We start from the raw sequence: 20,998 nt of genomic DNA on the forward strand, positions 1-20,998 counted from the left end.
TCAGGCGTTGCCTTTCAGTCAACATCTGCATGATGAGTATACCACAATTTTTCAAGATGACAACTGCAAATTTTATCAGGCTGGACACATATGTGACTGGTTTTATCTAAACTCCCCCACCCTATTACATCTCGATTGACCTGCAAAATCATTTGTCTTGAACCCCGTTGTAAATCTGTGGGATATGTTGGAACATTGGGTAACATGCAGCATCAGCATCCCCACACTTTGGTAGAATTGCGCAATCAAATCCTCAGCGAGTGGCTTAACCTGGATGCAACATACCTGCACAACCACGTGGACTCACTTCCTAACCAAATCCAGGCAGCTATCAAGTCCAGATACGGAGTTACACAGTATTAAATTATGCTTGTAATGATTTCTCCAGGGGTGACTGGTCGTTTGTCCTGTGAGCTTATTTCACCAAAACAGTGTCATTTTGACTGACTGCATGATTTTTTTTACAATAAATATGATTTGTAAGAAATACGTCCAGCCATTTGGATCTATAAAAATAAATCTGCAAGTATTTGTGTATTTAAAAAATGTATTAACATCATACTGTAAATTTGAGTTACTAATAACAGTTGCAAGATTTAAAAAAAAAAAAAAATTTCTTCCAGTCTTTTTAGTATATAAATTTTCTTAACTAAATAAATGTTATCATTAAATTTAATAAACTGTTATTTGCTTTAAGTTTTTATTTAAAATAGTGATTAATATTTCATTATTTTAATTGAAATTTGGTGCTTTGTGGTGTATTATCTTTCCTTTTTTTTTTGTTATATAGTGTATTGACATGCTTTTCTGTATTATTTAGGTTTATCGAAACTCACCACATAATCTTGTCCCTATGAACATTGTATTTCAAAGTGGCATGATACATGCCTGCGTTATATACTTATGAACTGGACTAACCATTGACTATCACTAAAAGTAAAACTCACCTTGTCTGAAACACTCTGCGAAGCAAGACTTGTGGTGACTGTCTTGCTTGGTATTGGCATGTGTTCCTGAAAATTAAATAAAAAGATGCCTTCAGGTACAAAATGATAAATTTCTGAATTAGAATATAACAGTTACTGGTAATTAAATTCTTAAAGCTGTTTCTTAGTCTGGCTTTTCTGAATTGTTTTTAACACTGAAATACATGCTAACAAATTAGTTTTTTTTTTTACTGCATTCCTGGTAATGATGGAAACTTAACAACATTAAATTTTTGCATACAAAATTAAAAACATGTTTTCTAAAAATCAGTTTGAAAGAAAAGTCAATATACTATATTATAAAAGAAAGTATTCCTGCTGCATCTGTCTGTTTAAACTCTATAAACTCAAAAACTACTGAACTGATTTTCATACGGTTTTAACCAATTGATGGTGTGATTCATGAGGAAGGTTCAAGTGTATAATTCATTAAAGGTTTTGTGTAGATTGGCTGTGAATGTGGAAATGTTTTTAATGTAAGATTGCCGTCTGGTAGACATACACTCTGTGTAATTTCTTTATGCCCACCAGACATACAAACAATGAGTGTCATTTTCTATGGCCACCAACAACTCGGCCTACTGACATGACTGATAATTCCTTAAAAACATTGATTTGTTACAGTTTATTTATCTTTGTTTATTTCTAACTTAATAACATTGTAATTGTATTACATTTTAAGTTTATATTGTTCCTTGCTTTTTCTTTGAGCGATAGTTTGTCATGTTACTTATCTTACTTCTAATTCTACTTTTTCATATATTTTTTTATATTATATTCCATTCTGTTTTTGTCTGTTTTCATTTTTAGGTTAGGTATCTTTTTAAGTTTTTATCGCGATACCTTTTGTCCGTTTTCATTTTTAGGTTAGGCAATCTCTGAAAATACTGATACAATTCTAACAATTCTTTCACTAATATGAAGCTAAATTGTCCCTGAGTGCTATAGCCTATTTTTTTTATTTTGCTACAGTATAATTTCAAAAAAATCTCAATAACTATAATCTGGTATACATACAACCTGTGAGTGTAATTTCTCTATTGCCACCAAAGCCATTACTTTTTTTCTATCACTAACCCTTCAACAGCAGTTAACGCAACTACAAAAACAGAAAATAAACCCAGCTAAGCGATCATCAGCTATGATGATGATTGTTGAATATGTTGACTGAGACCATTAGTTTAATTTTCAGCGAGCAGTAAAGTGCGTGTTTCCCTATAGTAAACTGACTTTCGAAGCGAGTGGACTCATTGCGCGTTGTCTATTATTTAAGTATTATACATACATTTTTATGTTCATAGTTGGTTACAATTGTTGTATGCATTTTTTTTTCAATTAGGAAGTGGATATCCTTTTTTTTAATGTGTTTTCTTTAGGTAGATAGGTACTTATTTTCAGATTAAAATTTATAACTGTAAACCTACTTTTGTTTGAGTGAATTATTTCTGATTTGTTTTGTAATATTTTTAGGTTCACACCAAGTAATCATGCCTCGACGAAGTTCGAATATAGAATGCAGTTCGTCAACTGCCAAAAGACTTAAGTTTGTTTCGAATTAACAAAAATGATGAAGAGAGGGAAGGCCGTTTATCATTGGACCGTGAAAGGCATCTTTCCCAAAGAGCATGAGAGTCGTCGGTGGAACATGACGTCCGTTTATCATTGGACAGTGAGAGACATGCTTCCCAAAGAGTTCGAGAGTCGTCTATGAAATGTGACGTCCATTTATCCTTAGACCATGATAGGCAATTTTCTGAAGACTTACTCCAAGTAGGTAATGGTGAATTACAAGCCATTAATGTCAAAATCAATTGTAATAATCTATGTGTTTTGGTGCAAACTGTGGAGGAATTGATTGAAAAGGTATATCTTGATATTAGTAACATAACCACGAAGAAACTAAATGGGTTTCAAGAAAGGGCTATATATACTATCACCTACAAATGAGCAAGATAATAAAATTAATGATTCAATTCTTTAAAATATTAAAGTCTCATCTCAAATCTACTACTCAGTTGACACAGTCGTGGATAGGGAGGAGGCAGTACATTAACCATCTCACAAATTAATATTAAAAGTAGGTTCACCTAATGCATTACTAAGAAATTTAAACCCACCTAAACTGTGAACCGATACGAGACTCAAAATAGTTAAATGAATTTTTTTTTGATTGAATGTACGATATTAACTGGCTATGGAACTGGTGAAAATGTTTTGATACCAGAATACAGATTATACCCTCAGAATTGCCTTTTCAGTTCAAACAGCTCCAATCTCCAATTAAATTAGCATTTGGAATGACTATTAATAAAGCACAAGGTCAAACTTTGAAAGTTGCTGGAATTAACTTTCCCACTCAATGCTTTTCACACAGCCAATTGTATGTCGCCCGGTCACGTGTAACATCTAAACATTTTTTTTACTCATAATCCGACAGAAGTTATTAATGCTAATATTACCCACATGTTCGACGCAACAGGCTAATACTATACAACGACAGAAAAAAAAATGTACGCGTATATGCTCTGCTACCCGTGTGAAGCCGGGGCGGGTTGCTAGCAGGTATTATAAAAATAAAAACAAATTCATCGCTATTAAGCTTTTACTGCAGATTCTAAGTAATGTTTATCACCGATGGTAAAGGAGGGGGGTCAGGCCACAGTATTTTTTTGTTACGGAAGGATGGCATGTTAACAGCTCAATCATAATAATTTCCTGGGTATTCAAAATATTAGTTAGGAAAATGTTTTGCAAGAAAATGTGAGTTGATAGGAATGATTTGACATCAGGTTTGCTTTTTAATATATGTAGAATTAATTTATAAAAATTATAATCTTTAACATCATGGAAGAACAGAAAAAAGACATACTGTTCTCCATTCAATGTAAAATTGCATTTTTTATCCCTAAACAGAACACCAAATTAACAATTTAACATTTCAAGCATGTAGATCATTTTACATACAAAAATAAATTTGTATAGTTTTGTTTACTTACATATTTCAGTTATGCAAACACTTCAGGTACGGTCACGGAAGGAAATTTTTTCACATATTATTTAAAAATTCAAGGGCTTAATAAATTGATAATATTACATAACAAAATGAACAAACAAATGTTAGAAGTAAATTAAACTTAATTTACATCAATAGGAGAGTTAAACTTGTAAATAACCCTATCACTACCAAGTCAACATTCCATTCATGGATCACGGAGTAAAAGCAACACATAATTTCTTGAAACTGTAAATATATTGATTTCATTAGCCTTAAAATATTTTCTTTGTTGTCTATAGCCTTCAACTCCATTGCACTAAAATCACTTGGAGACAATAGTTCTTTAATTATACACATGTAACGAAACACGGAGTTCGTCTCAGAAATTACTTTGCATAGCACAAATTTTCCTTGACTTAGTTTAGAGCTTTCAACTTCCAAACTACTACTATCTTGTGACGATGTCCCTGGAAGATTTTCATAGTTTCCTGACAGCATAGTGTTAACATTCTTAATAATTTCACAACATGCACCGTTACTCTCCCATCCAGAAAAAACTTAATTCATTAACAACAAAGCACTATTGCCATTTTCAGCTGGCATCACTTAGTGAAACTTAAAGAGTCCAAGCACTGGAAGACAACTTTCCCAACAATGCTTTAGCTTGTATGGAATATCTTGTATTTTATTTTCAGGAACAAACAATATAATAATAGATTTTACTCATTTGGCAGCAGCTTTTTGCAAAATCTTGAGCTCCATTTACTACAATTTTTTTTGAAGCTCAGATCTTAACTTCTCCATCAACACCATCATGGGCCCTTTACCATGGGACGTTTCAGAGTAACTGTGGTCAGCTGGAAAGCCAAAGTCGTCTTCATGGAAAAGAAGAGCACATACTGTCTGTGACTGATGGGAAGATCCCCAGCACGGGTATGGGGAGGTAGGGGTGTTGGCGATCGGGTTTCCCGGAAAACAGGGGGGGACGGCAGTTGTTTGATTGTCACCTGAGCAGTGTGAAGTCTTGCGCGCAAACATCAGTGTTCTTCTCTAAATGTTGAGTTTGATTTGAAATGTGCTCTCAGTTTAACACGTGAATGCTAATCTTTGTATAGACAAGTAGACCTAAACGTTTGTTTAAGTTACAACTATAATTGCTAGTACTAGTGGTGCACCGATATGACTTTACCGATTACCGATTCGATTACCGATTATGAGAGCAATAATCGGCAGATACCGATTCAGTTACCGATTATAATGAAGAAATTTTTTTAAGTGTAATAATGCACACAAAAATTTTTATTCCCATGTGAATTTAATAACAAGATTAGGTAAAATTGAGAAAACGGTTATAATAACAGTATAAAAATATATAAAATACACTATTAAGTCATTGCAAAGTGTAAATTAAATTAACTTCTATTTATATTTGTTATTGTAAACAACTTGAACTACAGTCTAATAATTGTAATTTACAATGGGTAAGTTTTTGTTGCGGAAAACTAGCATTATTATTGACTATCACATAAGGTTGCATCAAGAAATTACCGTTTAACAATGTAAACATGCTGCTTTATTTTGTTCACTTGAGGTTATAGAAACATGTTTCCACACTTTACTTTTTTTTCTCCCTACTCGCCATCTCACAATAAATATATAAAAATGACTAAAAACCAATTCTAGCACATGTATTTTATTTATGTTCACTGAATATATAAAATTATAAATACTTTTTCACTTTTCACGTCACATACAAATAACACAACGGATAATGTTACCAAAGACGCCCATAACAAGTTTGTAAAACGCAGTGATAAAAACTAGAAGGTATCGGGACCACGATTTTTAACCGCTACTACGACTCGAAAAGATCGATTATCATAGAATCCACTGCAACTGTTTGTGGTATTTTGATTGCGTGCCATCTATTTTACGTCTCTGGCTATAGGTAGTGTACAAGGCCACTAAACAAAAGACAGAACAAAAGACAAAACGTAAATAAACGTGTAGGAAAAATTTATTTTTTATCGTTAGAGGCAATGAGATTTATTAAACTTAACGAAATATCTGTAATTATGATATGACGGAGTTAGATGAATTTTGTAATATATACAAATATTACCGTATTTCGTCCTAAAACGTGTAACAAAATAGTACACCGTAATAACCTACTTTACGCCAGGACGTAAATAATCGGCAAAGTAATCGTTAAGATAATCGCCGATTACGATTAATCGGAAAGTACCCATAATCGCCGATTACGATTCATCGGTATCCGCATCGGTGCACCACTAGCTAGTACTTTTATTTTAAACTGTGTTAATGTGGCCACTGTAAATTGCAATCTTTATTTCGACAATGGCTTCTAGTGGAACTAAAAAGATTGTGATACACAGTGAAGGACACGAAATTATAAGTACGGTTATTGAGAAGTGTGACAATGAAGCTAAAGAAGGTGTCCTAGCATTTCCTTTGATTCAAGCAACGTGTCGAGCCGCTCATTACATAGGTATAAGCGAACCAACGGTGAAACGAATAATAAAGGAGAACAAAGTACGCAATTCAACTAATAGTAACAGTTCTTTATCAACACCTGTTAAAAACCTAAGTGATTGGCGAAAACACATTACCATGGTTGAGGATGATTTCAATAGATGCGTTATTAGAAATAGAATACATTACTTTTATGTTCGTGAGAAGAAAATTTCAACAGTCCCAAAATTGTTGCCTATAATCAAGAACAAAATAGAGTTTCCATGGGGACCAAGATCGCTACATCGCTTGATCAGAAGCATGGGATTTCAGTGGAGGAAGTGCAGGTCTAAGAGAAAAATACTCGAAAGAGCGGACATAGTGACATGGCGTAATGACTACATTCGCAAAATACGACACTACCGCAAAGTTGGCAGAGATATTGTTTATCTAGATGAAAGTTGGATAGACAGTAATTTAACTGTTTCTAAATGCTGGCAGCATGAAGATGAATTCGGAGTTCAAACAAATGCTAGTGCAGGTAGAAGGCTTATTTTGTTGCATCAGGTACTGAGAATGGATTCATTCCTAATGCATTACTTATTTATAAAGCAGGAACTGCCACGGGAGATTACCATGGTCAAATGAATAATGTAAATTTTGAAAAATGGATAGACTAAATGTTATTGCCTAATCTTCCACCAAATGCTGTAGTTGTGATGGACAATGCTCCATATCATAGTATGGAGATTAATAAAGTCCCGTCCAAGTATGCAGTAAAAAACGACATTATGCTGTGGCTGAAGAACAACGGGGTTGAATACGAGAGCATGCGCAAAGTAGATTTGTACAAGCTTGTAGAACTGCATAAGCTCAAAGAAAAAGCATACAGAATAGACTGTAAAATCAATCAGTTTTGTCACACAGTACTCAGACTGCCTCCTTACATGTGTGATATAAACGCAATCGAGTTAGCATGGGGAAAAATTAAGAGACTAGTTAGAGAGAAGAATGTCACTGGCAATTTATCACTTACAAAACTTAAAGACTTGATAGAAGCTTCAATTTCATCAGTGACGAAAGACTGGGCGGGATTTCTTGAACACGTGCAGCACGTCGAGGAAGAATATTGGAAGAAGGATGGAATTATTCCGGACGTGATAGACAGTATTATTGTTAACTTGGATAGTGACGACAGCGACTCTGAAACTGATAGTGAAGAGTCATCATGTGCTGCAGTGCCGAGTGATAATACTGATTCTGAGTCAGAACTGGCGCGGCCGTTGGAAAAGTGTTAAGAAAAGAGTGAAGTGATATATTTTATTTATGTCTGAAAAACCATAATTATGTAAACACCGGTATACAATAACAAATATTACAATATAGACGTTTCGTCAACTGCATATTGTATATTCATACTTGCGGCCCTCGACACACGACTTTTACATACTTCTGTCTGTGAAACTGGAATCGAGCATTAATGGTGAGTTCATGTCTTACTATAACTTTCGTAGCTGTACTTTGAAACATGTGAAAAGTGTAGAAGCATGCCTTATTTTGTGTTATCGCTTTGTACAAATGATTAGGAATTCTTTGTTAAGTAAACACATGTAGTGAATACCTTTTCGGATACTTCTATACATCTATTTCATGGTGCTAAGAACCAACATTGTATTGTATTAGTTGAGTCGAGTCAATGTTTTCACTTTGCACAGTATCACACACTCCCTCGTCTCCGTGTCCCTCGTGACGTCAGTGCTCCTCTTCGCGGCCGCATTCCTGGCAGGGATCTTCCCATCAGTCACGGACAGTACACCAATCCCTCGCATAGAACGTCTTCAATTAATGCGAATTCAGTTAGCACGATGTAAATTTTACTGCCCTAGTCTCGAATAGCACGTCTGTAAATTTCAGTTAGCACGAAATCGCCACAGGCTAAAAAAAATCTCGGAAACGACGCGACGTCAGGTATGGAATTCGAGGGGGGAAGAGTGGTTTGGAATGCGAGGGGAAAGAGATGCGCACGCAGATAAACAAACACCGGGCCGTACTGTTGATGCCCGGCCGCAGACCAGGCCGTGATGAATTGTGCAGCTGCAGTTGGAATAATGGCAGAACAGAAACCAAAGCAGATGAAATTGGACACGTTTTTTTAAAAAAAAAGCAAGATGATAGTGTTAATTTCACCCCAGAAAATATTTAACTAACTTTTATGTTTTGTATATGTACATATTGCACATATTTTAATGTTATGTTTGTGCTCTAGGGAAAATCTAAATCTGTTTATCTGTTAACTGATTTGTTTACATAGCCGCTTTTATAAGAGGTGTGCATAACAAATTAAATGTTTACATATGGCTGTGTGTTTTAAAGTTATATAAAACCGGTTCTTAATTTCATAAAAGTGTTTTAATTTTGTTAAGTTTTAAACGTAATAACAAAGGATCCAGCTGCTTGCAACAGCAGGCAGACAGACGCACGCGCGTGTTGAAGGTCACGCCTGGGCGGGCAAGCCAACCTGCTGACTGACGGTCAATATGTTACCACTTATCTCCCGTTACACTGTGCCATGTTTTCTTTATCTAACGTATTCGGTGGTAGGCTTAAAAAGATAAATGATATGACATATGCATTTTCAAGTATTATTCTACGCATTTATATTATGTAAAGATTACTTCCCTACACATCTTGGAACACATTAAATAATTTAGCCTTATATTTATGGGGACTAATGCTTCAGAATACGCAATTTCGATTAACACGAACATTTTTAGGAACGAATTAGTCGTGCTAAGTGAGGGATTGGTGTACTTTGTATTGGCTTTTGAATTGGCTCGCTGCATCAAAAAAGTAGTGGACAAAATCAAAATGAAATATGAGTATTGTCTTCAAATCATTAAAAATAGTTTCAACGAATTCATGCACACTGTATTATGGTTCGATGAATCTGATACTATTGCGTAGAAAATATGTTGTAATTGACCTTCAAATGTGTAGTATACTAATGCAGTGAAAATTATAACACTGGGCCTGCATGATTTCAGACTGATGTTTAATAAATTTTCTGCAAAGTCTTGCAAAATAATTATTTTGTTTTCTGGGAGTGTTTCTTTTAAAGATCGCAGTTCACTATATTGTCGTTTAGTGTTTTAACTGTGCTGGGAAAAATACTGTAACTGTGCATAAAGCTAAAAATTTACTGCTTCAATTTCTGTATGTATTTCTTGCCTTACAACTCTGCCATTTTCTGTTCCCCACTTATAATACGAAATACTTCCATTGAACTGTGTGTCATCAAAATAAATGTCTAAATTTGAAGTTCCATTGTGATTGCATTCTCTGCCTACACAATGAATATTATTTATGTCCTAAATGTTTGTGAAAGCACTTTCTTACAAAATTAGGTTTTGTAGGTACTTCCTAAATGAACCTATAAATAGCATTTCCATGATAACTACATGCACACACATCCTGATCTGTAAGAGACATAGAACTACATGTTCAGGGCGTAACAATTTGAATTTGGAATACCCAAATGAAAAACCACTTGATTCTTTCAGTAACTTCTTCGTTTTATTTGAACTAATGCTTTTTTATTATTGATACCCGCTGCTACATCCAAAAATGTACTATAATTGTTTGATGACAAAGTCTTAACAAGTTTTCCAAGAACCTCAACACTTTTCCTTGGCAAATGAGGTATTGCAGTTTTCACTCGTAACAGTTGCTTTACCTAGGGAACTTCGAGAAAGAAGTGTACAATCTGTGCAGTTTTGTCATCTAATTTTCTTTTGTGCATCCTTTTACCTTTCTCGGTTATGTATATATATTTTTTTAAATTTTAAAATACCTCCATTTTTGGTTAGTTCTTTCCTCTTTAATTTTTTTTTTTCCTTTCCCAATCTCTACGCTGCATTTCTTCAATTTTTCCTGGAAGTATCTTGTGCATCTCTCTACATTCCCACATCTGTTGAGCACCTATCTTTCCCACTGTTTATCTACAAACATAATATATCACTTGTAAAGTTAGGGTCATTCCATGTCAAATGAACACACTTTTAATGAAATTTTTACCTCACCATCTCAGATTTTGATGAAATTTTGCACAGATGTTACCTCCATACAGAATAACAAAAATGTAGAATTTTAGAATGATATATCCATCTGTTTTTAAAATATTGCTTTGTAAATTTTCTAAAAAAAAACACTCAAAAACGCATGACAGGCATATTTTTAAATTACCATAACTCTTCTCCAAATTAAGTTAGAAAGGTGAGGCAGGTGTTATTTTGCAGCATTTGGTATGGCCTTTCATGTGATATGTAACACAATAATGTCTAGAAAAAAAATAATTTTCAAAATAATTTTTAAAATTTAAATTTAAATTTTTGGAAAAGAGCATTTTTAATTTTTTTCAAAAAATTCTATAAAATTTTTTGTACAAGTATTAAATTGTCTACAAAGTTTCAAAGTGGAGAGTTAATGGGTTCATAGTAAAATTAATTGGTAATTGTAACCATATTTATACTTTACTTTACCCAATTATGATATTTAACCATTTTTATAATTATAATAAGTTATGTTGAAAGTATAAACACATAAAATTGATTAAAAATCACTAATAACACAATTGTAATTAATTCTAGTGTTACACTTTGCTTGTCTCTGATACAGGATTTCAAAGATTAGTTCAGACAAGCATCCAGCTACTGGGGATTCCCCTCAATTTGCTTTGGGATTTCCCTAGCTTTGGGATTCCCCTTACTTTGGGATTCTCCTTACTTTGGGATTCTCCTTGCATTGCCTTGGGATTCCCTTAGCTCTGTGATACCCTTGCTTTGCCCTGGGATTCCCCCCTAGCTCTTTCAGAGTACTGTACAGTAGTGGTTTCAGCTATTTTATGCTAGGAGTCTGTATTGTTCTGATGTAGTATCAAAGTTGTTAGTACAAGTATCAGTGCTACGCCTATATAAAAAGTGACCATTTGATTTATATTATTAGTGGAGTTTAAGCATTCTGAATTGAGAATGTTGATATTTATTTTTAAATAGGTAATGTTTTCATCATGATAGTGACTGAAACCCTATGAAAAGGTGGGCAGTTTACGGTAATAAATGACCCTCAGTGAATCATTTTTAAAGCTACAGTGTTTTAATCCATTAAAAAAAAAACCAATCACAACATTAGGGAAAAAAGAAAATTAAGGAATGTTACTAGTTGGATGTGCAGTTTGTTTTCTGGATTGCCAAAGGGAGCAAAATTTTGTGATAGCTGTATAATAGAAATTACAACATTACAAACTGCTGCTGCTTCTTCTTCTTCTACTCACCAGGATAACGAATCAAGTTCAGATTCTGATAAAGATCCCAGTTTTTCTGCATCCTTAGAGGTGATTGATTCATTAAATATTTCACTACAAGGGCTAGGAGAATTTCCTATTAATAGGAAAAAATTCAAATCAAAAAGTTATGCAACCAGAAAAATTACAACAATTGACTCCACAATCAAAAGGAAACTTTTTGAGTTGCCAGATTATTTCTCTGAGGATGATGGTGAAGATTTAGAGGAATCAGTTTTGCAAAACCTCAAAGCTAATTTCTTGAGTTCTACTAGTAGGAGCAAGAAGTTAATGATATTAACCTGTTTACCAACAAATTGGGGAGTTAGAAAAAATAATGCGAGAGTTTGATGCGCCAAACTACATGGTACGACAATCAAAAAAACTCTTGGCTGAAAAAGGAATGTTAGAAAGTCCTAACCCTAAACCAGGCAAACACCTATCAGAAGATGTAGTTGAAGCTGTCCATTTATTTTATGAAAATGATGAAGTCAGTAGAGCGATGCCTGGTGTTAAAGACGCATAACAGTCACTGAACCTAATAAAAATAAATCAAAAATATCAAAACGACTTATTTTGTGCAATCTGAAAGAGGGATACACTTTATTCAAGGAGAAATTTCCAAATATTAAAATAAGTTTTTCAAAATTTGCGGAGCTTCATCCAAAGCATTGTATTTTAGTGGGTTCTAGTGGGACACATGCAGTGTGTGTATGTACAATCCATCAAAATGTAAAATTGATGATTGAAAATGCAAGATTATGTGATTTAACAAATGGAGAATTCAAAACCTACAAAATTGCCTACCAAAAATGGTATGCAATCCACCACAATAGATTGCAATATTGGACATTGTACATATTGTCCTGGTACTACAGCAATACGGACCGTCCTTGAGAAGTCATTTGAAGAGCACCTGATACGAAAGATCACATTTCGGCAGTGGATTTCAGTTGACCGTTGCAATTTAGAGACACTGCAGAAATCATCAGCAGATTTCATAGATTTACTCTGTGACAAGCTGTCACTCTTAGTCCGCCACGACTTTATTGTAAAACAACAGACCTCTTTCATGAATCATTTAAAAGAATCTGAATTTGCCATCACACCCGACTTTTCAGAAAACTACAATATGGTTGTACAAGATGAAGCCCAGACTTACCACTGGACTACGGGACATGCCACAGTTCACCCGTTTGTGATATATTATAAAGGAGAAAAAAGAATTGAACATTTGAACTACGTTGTAATTTCTGACTGCCTAGAGCACAATACAGTTGCTGTTTACACATTTCAAAGAAATATGGTTGCTTTATTGATTACAAAATTTAAAAAAGTTCCTCATAAGTTCTTTTACTTTTCAGATGGGTCTGCTGCCCAATATAAAAATAAGAAAAATTTCATCAATTTGTGTTTTCACAAGCAAGACTTCAACATATCAGCTGAATGGCAATTTTCAGCCACAGCTCACAGTAAAGGGCCTTGCGATGGAGTTGGAGGTACGGTTAAGAGATTAGCAGCTAAAGCTAGCTTGCAACGGCCCTACGAAAACCAGATTTTGACCCCTTTCCAGCTTTATGAATGGGCAGTAGAAAATATTTCTGGTATTAATTTCACTTTCACTACACAAGAGGATTACATAGAGTCAGAAATATTTTTAAAATATTGTTTCAATCAGGCAATTACCATCCAAGGAACTCAGCAATATCATGCATTTATACCTGTTGACTCAAGCACATCAAAAATTACTGTGAAAATCTTTTCTGGAGCTACACATTCATCATAAGTAACTGTTACAAGATCACTAGACAAACCGCAAATAGGAGACGTAAAGGGCTATACTGAAGTTGTATATGACAAGAACTGGTGGCTAGCTTATGTTATGAAGAAAAACGAAGAAATTTATGAAGTGAAAGTAACATTTCTCCACCATCCTTTTCTTATCCAGGGAAACCAGATGTATAATGGATTCCTCTCACAGATGTGATATGTACAGTAAATCCTGTGACACCAACTGGAATAATTTATGTGCTATCTTTAAAAACCAATGAAGAATTTTTCAAGTACTGCAATCAAACATGTGAGTGCTAATTTCCTTTCTTCAATTTATTTCTCATTTTAAATTATTGTGCAGGGGAATCTTGCATATATTGTACTTCAGCATAAAGTATTTCTCATTTTAAATTAAATTCCCTGTAAAATTTAATTAAAAAATTGTTCAGTTTAAGATGCTTTCAGTGTACAGAATATAATTATCTGATTTTTTTTTGTGTATTTTACAACAAGATTTTACTGTATTCTGCTATGCTTTACTTTGCTGCCAACATTTAACCTGAGGTTTGACAAAAAGGGCCTTTGTTTTCAATTAATTTTACTATGAACCCATTAACTCTCCACTTTGAAACTTTGTAGACAATTTAATATTTGTACAAAAAATTTTATAGAATTTTTTGAAAAAAAATTAAAAAAGCTCTTTTTCCAAAATTTTAAAATTATTTTGAAATTTTAAAATTATTTTTTTCTAGACATTATTGTGTTACAAAACATATCACATGAAAGGCCATACCAAATTCTGCAAAATAACACCTGTCTCGCCTTTCTAACTTAATTTGGAGAAGAGTTATGGTAATTTTAAAATATGCCTGTCGTGCGTTTTTGAGTGTTTTTTTCGAAAATTTACAAAGCAATATTTTAAAAACGGATAGATATATCATTCTAAAATTCTATATTTTTGTTAGTCTGTATGGAGGTAACATATGTGCAAAATTTCATCAAAACCTGAGATGGTGAGGTAAAATGGGTGTGTTGATTTGACATGGAATGACCCTGCTGATAAAATTATTGGTACATAGCACAGATGCATTTAAAATATATAATTTTTTGACAAATTTTTGTAACATTTCATATATAAATAAATATATATCAGAAATAACTTTCATTTGTAAAGTATTAAAAGGAATTGAATTGTTTAAAACTTTTTGTGTATATTAAATTTAAGTGTTTGTTATATTCAGCATTCTTCAATGGAAACCTTACAACCTCCTAGTTATAGAATATAGGTGTACGTAGTGGTCTGATAGTTCATGAATTTATGGAAGTCCAAATTGTATTGTAGTTAGTAGATGGAGGGCCAAAATATTATTAAAAGTTAAGTGTCTCATTTTATGCAGTAATAAGTGCATAATAGAAGCAGTAGTAAATATTAATTGTAATATTTATTTCTCGACAAAAAGGAAAATGTTAAATTAAAGATTAATACCATGTCTTGTACCCAGTGTCAGATAACAATGTATAAAACAGGTATTGGTACCTGTTATTTGTATTTTTACAGTAGAAAATCATATGTAAGCACAGAAGCAAGAAAGGACTTAATGTATGTTGAGAATTTCATTGATAAAATAAGAAACATTTTGTTTTACTAACTAGTAACCTACACTTGTTTCTGTTAATATAGGTACAAAAATCAAAGAAATATTATAATTAAAACAACTGCCATTCATTCAGATTGTAAGTCACCTGTGTTTATCTGTTTTCATCTAGCTTTGTTTTCTCTTTTTATCTAACTTATCTCCACCAATCCAATACCTATAATGTTTATTCAATACATGTATTACATTAGCATGTTTACATTGTTGAAAATAGTTTTTATGCAATTTTTTGAATAATAGAGACTGCAAATTTACTAAAAACAACACCCACATGTGTCAAAATATTGTCAACATGTTCAATTGATAGATTTTTGTAATATGTAAAAATTTTACTTTGTTGAATGCACCTGTCCACATGAATTTGAACACTGGCAAAGCTGTAAGTAGTTATCACTTCTTCAGCTGCTAATTTTCCATCATGAAGATATTGTGGTGTTATAACAATGACCCCTTTGTTGAAGATGCTTGTTTTATTTCCTGAAAAACCTTTGACAGCCATGACTTAATCACCACATTCTAATAGAAAATAATCCACAATCATTTGTAATGAATGTCACTTGATCTTCCACCAAAGCATTTAGATGTGAGAAGAACACTATCAATGTCAACATAATCTTCCCACATTTCCGGTGCTGCTAAAGAATCTGAATTTAGGTTTCGTGACCACAAAGATAAAAGGGACATCGTCATCTTCATCAAATTCATGTTTTGCTGTTTTAACAGGTAAACCGTCATGGTTTCCAATGAATAGAGCATGTTTGAAACAGTTGTGAATGGTACTTTGTGACATTTTATTCCAGGCATCATTAACCATCAGAATTGCATCTAGCACCGTTATTTTCGTAGAAGAGTTGTTTTCATTAGCATCAAGACAATTAATCATTTTGAGCACAATGTTTTTTCTAAAATTAGTTTTGAGTGATCCTATTATTCCCTGATCCATTGGCTGTAGTACTGATGTATTCGGCGGAAGGAAAGCAAGTATTATAGACTTTAAATCAGTAACTTTTGGATGCGCCGGGCAATTATTAACCAGCAATAAAATCTTTTTCTTCTTCTTCACCAAATCACAATCCCAATTTAGAAGCCATTTTTCAAACAGCTCTGATGTCATCCAAGCTCTACGATTGTTAGCATAATTGACAGGTAACGATTTGACATTGCTAAAACATCTTGGTTTTTGTGACTTTCCAATAATGAGCAATTTCTTTTTCTCTGTGCCACTCATATTTGCTGCTACCATGATAGTTGAGTTATTCTGTCTTTCGACAACTTGCCTCCACTACAATTCTCACCTTTAAATTTCAAAGTTTTGTCCGGCATTAATTAATTTCAGCATTAAAAATCTCATCATCAGAAAATTGTCTTCGTACATTCGGCCACACAGACTTCAACCAGTTTGTTGTTGAATTTTGATCAACAGACGAAGATTCATCAACAATTTTTCCCGCCACAATGTTATGTCGAACTTTAAAACGACTGATCCAGCTTGCAGAACAATTGAAGTCGAGAATACCAAAACACGTGGCAAAAATATTTGCCTTTTCTTGTAGCATAGGGCCGCTGAAAGGTATTCCCTTGTTTCTCGTTATTTTAAACCACTGAATTAAAGCTTGATCAACATTTTCTTGTTGCAATTTTCGAAGCCTCTTTGGTTTCAGAACATTTGAATTGAACGATTGCTTAATCCGGTTCTTGTTTTTGAAAAACATTGAGATTGTCGAATGACCCACGCCAAATTCCTTTGCGAGAGAAGAGTTTGATTCTCCATTTTCTAATCTGCATATAATTGCACCTTTCTCCTCAATTTTAAATGCATGTTAAGAATGTGTGATAAATGTCCTAATTCTGATAAATTGAATGATTTAGTTAAAACAACACTGGAATACTATGATGATAAAGACCAAATAATATTCAAGCAATGGACAAATACTGACCGGAGCCACCTTCAAACAATGGTCCTACCATTGTCTGAGTACATTACACTTTTAAATGGAAAACTTGAAACCTTGATAACTCATTCTTATATTTCAAAGCAACAATCTGAATACATAAAAAAGAGGAAAGAAAATGTATCCCAAAACGAAGTGCTTTGCTTTATGGATTTTTCTGAAAATTACGGATTTATCCTTCAAGATGAGATTCAAAGTTATCATTAGTCATACGCATCTTGCACACTACATCCAGTACTAGTTTATTACAGAGACAATGATAGTTCCTCTGTTTCACAGCAATCATTTTGATTTTTATCAGATTACATGAAACATGATGTAAACTTTGTTTATGACGTACAAAGCAGAATTTGCAGTAACAACAGTAACAACAGTAACAACAGTAGAATACATCACAGATGGCTGTGCTGCACAATACAAAAATTTCAAGGGTTTAGTCAATCTTTGTTTTCATGAAGCAGATTTTAGTCTAAAAGCTTCCTGGACTTTTCATGCCACAAGCCATGGAAAATGTGCTTGCGATGGTATAGGTGGCTCAGTTAAACAATCTGTTACAAGAGCCAACCTCCAAAGACCATATAAAGAGCAAATTTGCACACCAGAAGAAATGTAGAAAACTCTTTTCAAAAATAATATTTCAATTCATTAATATAGATAGTGTAGAAAATGTAGAACCAAAGTTGACTCAGCGTTTTAGTGAACATAAATCTGTACCTGGCACAAGATCTTTCCATTTTTTCCAACCTCTATCTAATACTGTAATAGCAGCAAAACGGATAAGCAGCGACAAAGATTTTTCATCGAGGTATAGTTTATTGCAAAAACTAGAACTTCCAAATTTCCAACAAAATACCTACATAGGCTGTGTGTATGAAGATAAGTGCTTCATTGGACTCATTTTGGAGCTTGATGATGACAATAAAGATGCTTTTATCAATTTTATGCACCCTCACTGGCCATCACAGAGATTTTTTGGCCAGAAAACCGAAATGTTGGAAGAGAGGATAAGTGCTGGGTCCCTTTTACAAACATAATTTGCTCCATAGATGTTCCACAATTAAGTGCTCAAGTTGGACGAATGATGTTCAGTCTTTCTAAAAAAAAGTGTTAAAAACATTAATGCTGCCTGGCCAAGGAAATATTAAGTTTCATATCAACAAAAAAGGTAAGCCAATAAATTAAATAACTTTATTAATACCTATAATTTTTAACACACTTTAACTACCTACTCGACACTTGAATGTTACCTAAAAATCCTAAGTAGTAACCTTTACAAAATTAAAACTATATGATTAGTTTCATTAGCCTATTAGTGTGTATAAGCTATTTGTTATGTGTAATAATAAAATTAATATATTTGTTCTAACTATTGATTTGATAACGATTTACACCTAACATGCATCTTTTCAGCAATATATGTTTTTCCCTTTTTATCGAATGATAACATCAAATACCCATGAATTTTGTTTTATATTATTAATTATTATAGTACTTTTCATCCTCTTTCAAATGAGACATTTCTCAGCCTCATTGGATAAGCTAGAAAAAAGTTATGAACATTTACGGAAATCGCTGTACAGATGAAAAAAATTACAGAGTGCCAACTTTAAAGAGTGAAAACAGGGTTTAATGAGTCAAATGTTATTTTTAACCTGATTTTTGAAACCCTGATGAAATTTCAAGTAATAATTGTATAATTCATTAGTTAGTATTAAATAATAACTTCACAATTAGAATTTTACTGAAAAGTGCCTTTTTCATCTTGCACCTCAAATAACAGATCAGTTAAAATGCACCATTTTCTAAAAACCTTATAAAATAAAAACTAAAGCGAATTTGGCCAAAATAAAAAAATACGCATTGTTATATTTGTTCATAGGTGCTATAAAAAAAATTTCAAGAAAATCTGAGGGGGTGGGGTGTAGACCCCTGGATGATTTGAAATGGATTGACCCACGAATGAAATTTCTATCCGCACGGTTACCAGCACTGCTACTTGCCATTTTACTCAACGAAATAAAGAAAATGTCTGTAAACAATTTCCACAAGACCTGTCGTTAAACAAAGCTATAGAATTGTGAATGAAATGAGAAAATGTTTAATATTTTGTGTATTAATATTGGCTTAACGATAGGTATTAACAAGAAATTACAGTCCAGGGCTTTGAAAAAAAGTACGTTATATATTTATTATGCCTATTAATTTGCATGGCGTTTCAAGGGACCGGCGGCTTTATACGTTATACTGGATTGTACGTTAACAAGAGGGACGTACTAGAGAGAATTTGCTGTACACACTACACCTATCCTTCACTTAACACAACTAATTTGTTCCTAAAAATGCTCGTGTTATTCGAAATCGCGTATTCTGAAGCATTAGTTTCCATAAATAGCAAGGCTAATTTATTTAATGTGTTCCAAAATTGTGTAGGAAAATATACTTTACATAATATAAGTGCGATGAATAACACTCAACTATAAATATGTCACACCATTTATCTTTATATGCCTTCCATAGCACTTTGTATGACACATACGACACTGGGTAACGGGAGATAGTTATCATTAGTCGGCTGGCTGACTTGCCTACCCGGGCGTGACCTTCAACTCACGTCACGTACCTTTCCAAACCATCCTTTACTGACAGTGAAACTGATATTACGGTCCGGATAATTACATTTTAATTTTTCAAAAATTAAAGTGCTTATTCGCGTATCACCACCTGGTTCACACCAATCCTGGCAAGCCAATGATTTTTTTTTCCATTGCAACATTCATTAACGACCTTTTCCACGTGAATCATCTGTTCATTTCTGTTCTGGAATCTAATGTCAAATATATTCCCGCTAGTACAACCAACAGCATCCGACTTATATAAACTCATTTTGTATGATTGTGCGCACAGTTGATTTGCTTAAAACTAAAGTGCGACCAACATAAGCGTGGCCTTCATGACAATCTGCATGCCGTAATACTTCTAGTTTTGTCTCAAATACTTTAACACGATGCATTATTAGTGATCAAGCACGTACAGTTACCGGCAGCTGAATGGGCAGATGTTACTTTTGTCTGAGTGAATTCCCTGCCACTGGCTAGACTTAGTTCACGGCCCAGTTTGTAGCCAGGCGAAACGGTACGGCACGGCGGCATTAGTGCGGACGTAAAAACATTTGGTCCTTTACACTCCATAGCCGCAATTTAACTTGTCACAGCTGATGTTTGTACAACACCTGATAGCGTACAGACCTGCGCGTGCATCTCTTCCCCCTTTGTTTGGCTAACTGTATCCCACGGCACATTTGTAGTTTACAGAAGTTGAAACAGACTTCGTGGCGTCGTGCTCGACATTTTTTATTTTTGCCTGCCGAGATTTCGTGCTAACTGAAATTTACAGACGTGCTATTTAAGACTGGGGCGGTAAAATTAACACCGCGCTAAATGAATCCGTGCAATCTGAAGACGTACTAAGTGAGTGATAGGTGTATTTTTAAATATACAATTCTTTATAAGCAGAGTAGGCACAAACTAAAATCAACAAATTTCCTTTCATTCATCTTCAGTTTTCTGCTTTGGGAGTGAACAAAACACTGTATCTCATTACGTATTTCTGTAAGCATTACTGTACCATACGGTGCCCATGGCTGTATTAGGTTCAACAGAACCTTGCACACTTTATTTTACAGTGTATATTGACTATACACTAAAACACCATTTGGAAAAGAAAATGTTTAGCCTGGGTGATGGCAAACCGGAGCATGACATTTCCCCCTCAAATAGCTATCACTGAGAAATCTCCAAAACTTTTCCTGGTTTTAAAATAAATTTCCC

General features: G+C 33.8%; 1 protein-coding gene across 38 annotated transcripts in view; it reads right to left on the reverse strand.

The window, feature by feature from the left end:
* LOC134546235 (protein bric-a-brac 1-like) overlaps positions 1-20,998 on the reverse strand; it is a 284,962-nt gene that overhangs the window by 257,346 nt on the left and 6,618 nt on the right. For 37 of the 38 annotated variants that reach the window (XR_010079114.1, XR_010079113.1, XM_063388894.1 and 34 more), the window contains exon 3: positions 948-1,013. Coding sequence is in view for 36 of the 38 variants with exons in the window: in XM_063388894.1 (XP_063244964.1) it covers positions 948-1,013 (66 nt within the window). In the remaining 2 variants the exon portion in view is untranslated. Of the gene's footprint in view, positions 1-947; positions 1,014-5,529; positions 8,681-20,998 lie in introns of those variants that run through there. The other variant, XM_063388914.1, reaches the window with a different exon arrangement.

The sequence above is a fragment of the Bacillus rossius genome, chromosome 1 (genome assembly GCF_032445375.1).
Source record: "Bacillus rossius redtenbacheri isolate Brsri chromosome 1, Brsri_v3, whole genome shotgun sequence".
NCBI classification, from domain to species: domain Eukaryota; kingdom Metazoa; phylum Arthropoda; class Insecta; order Phasmatodea; family Bacillidae; genus Bacillus; species Bacillus rossius.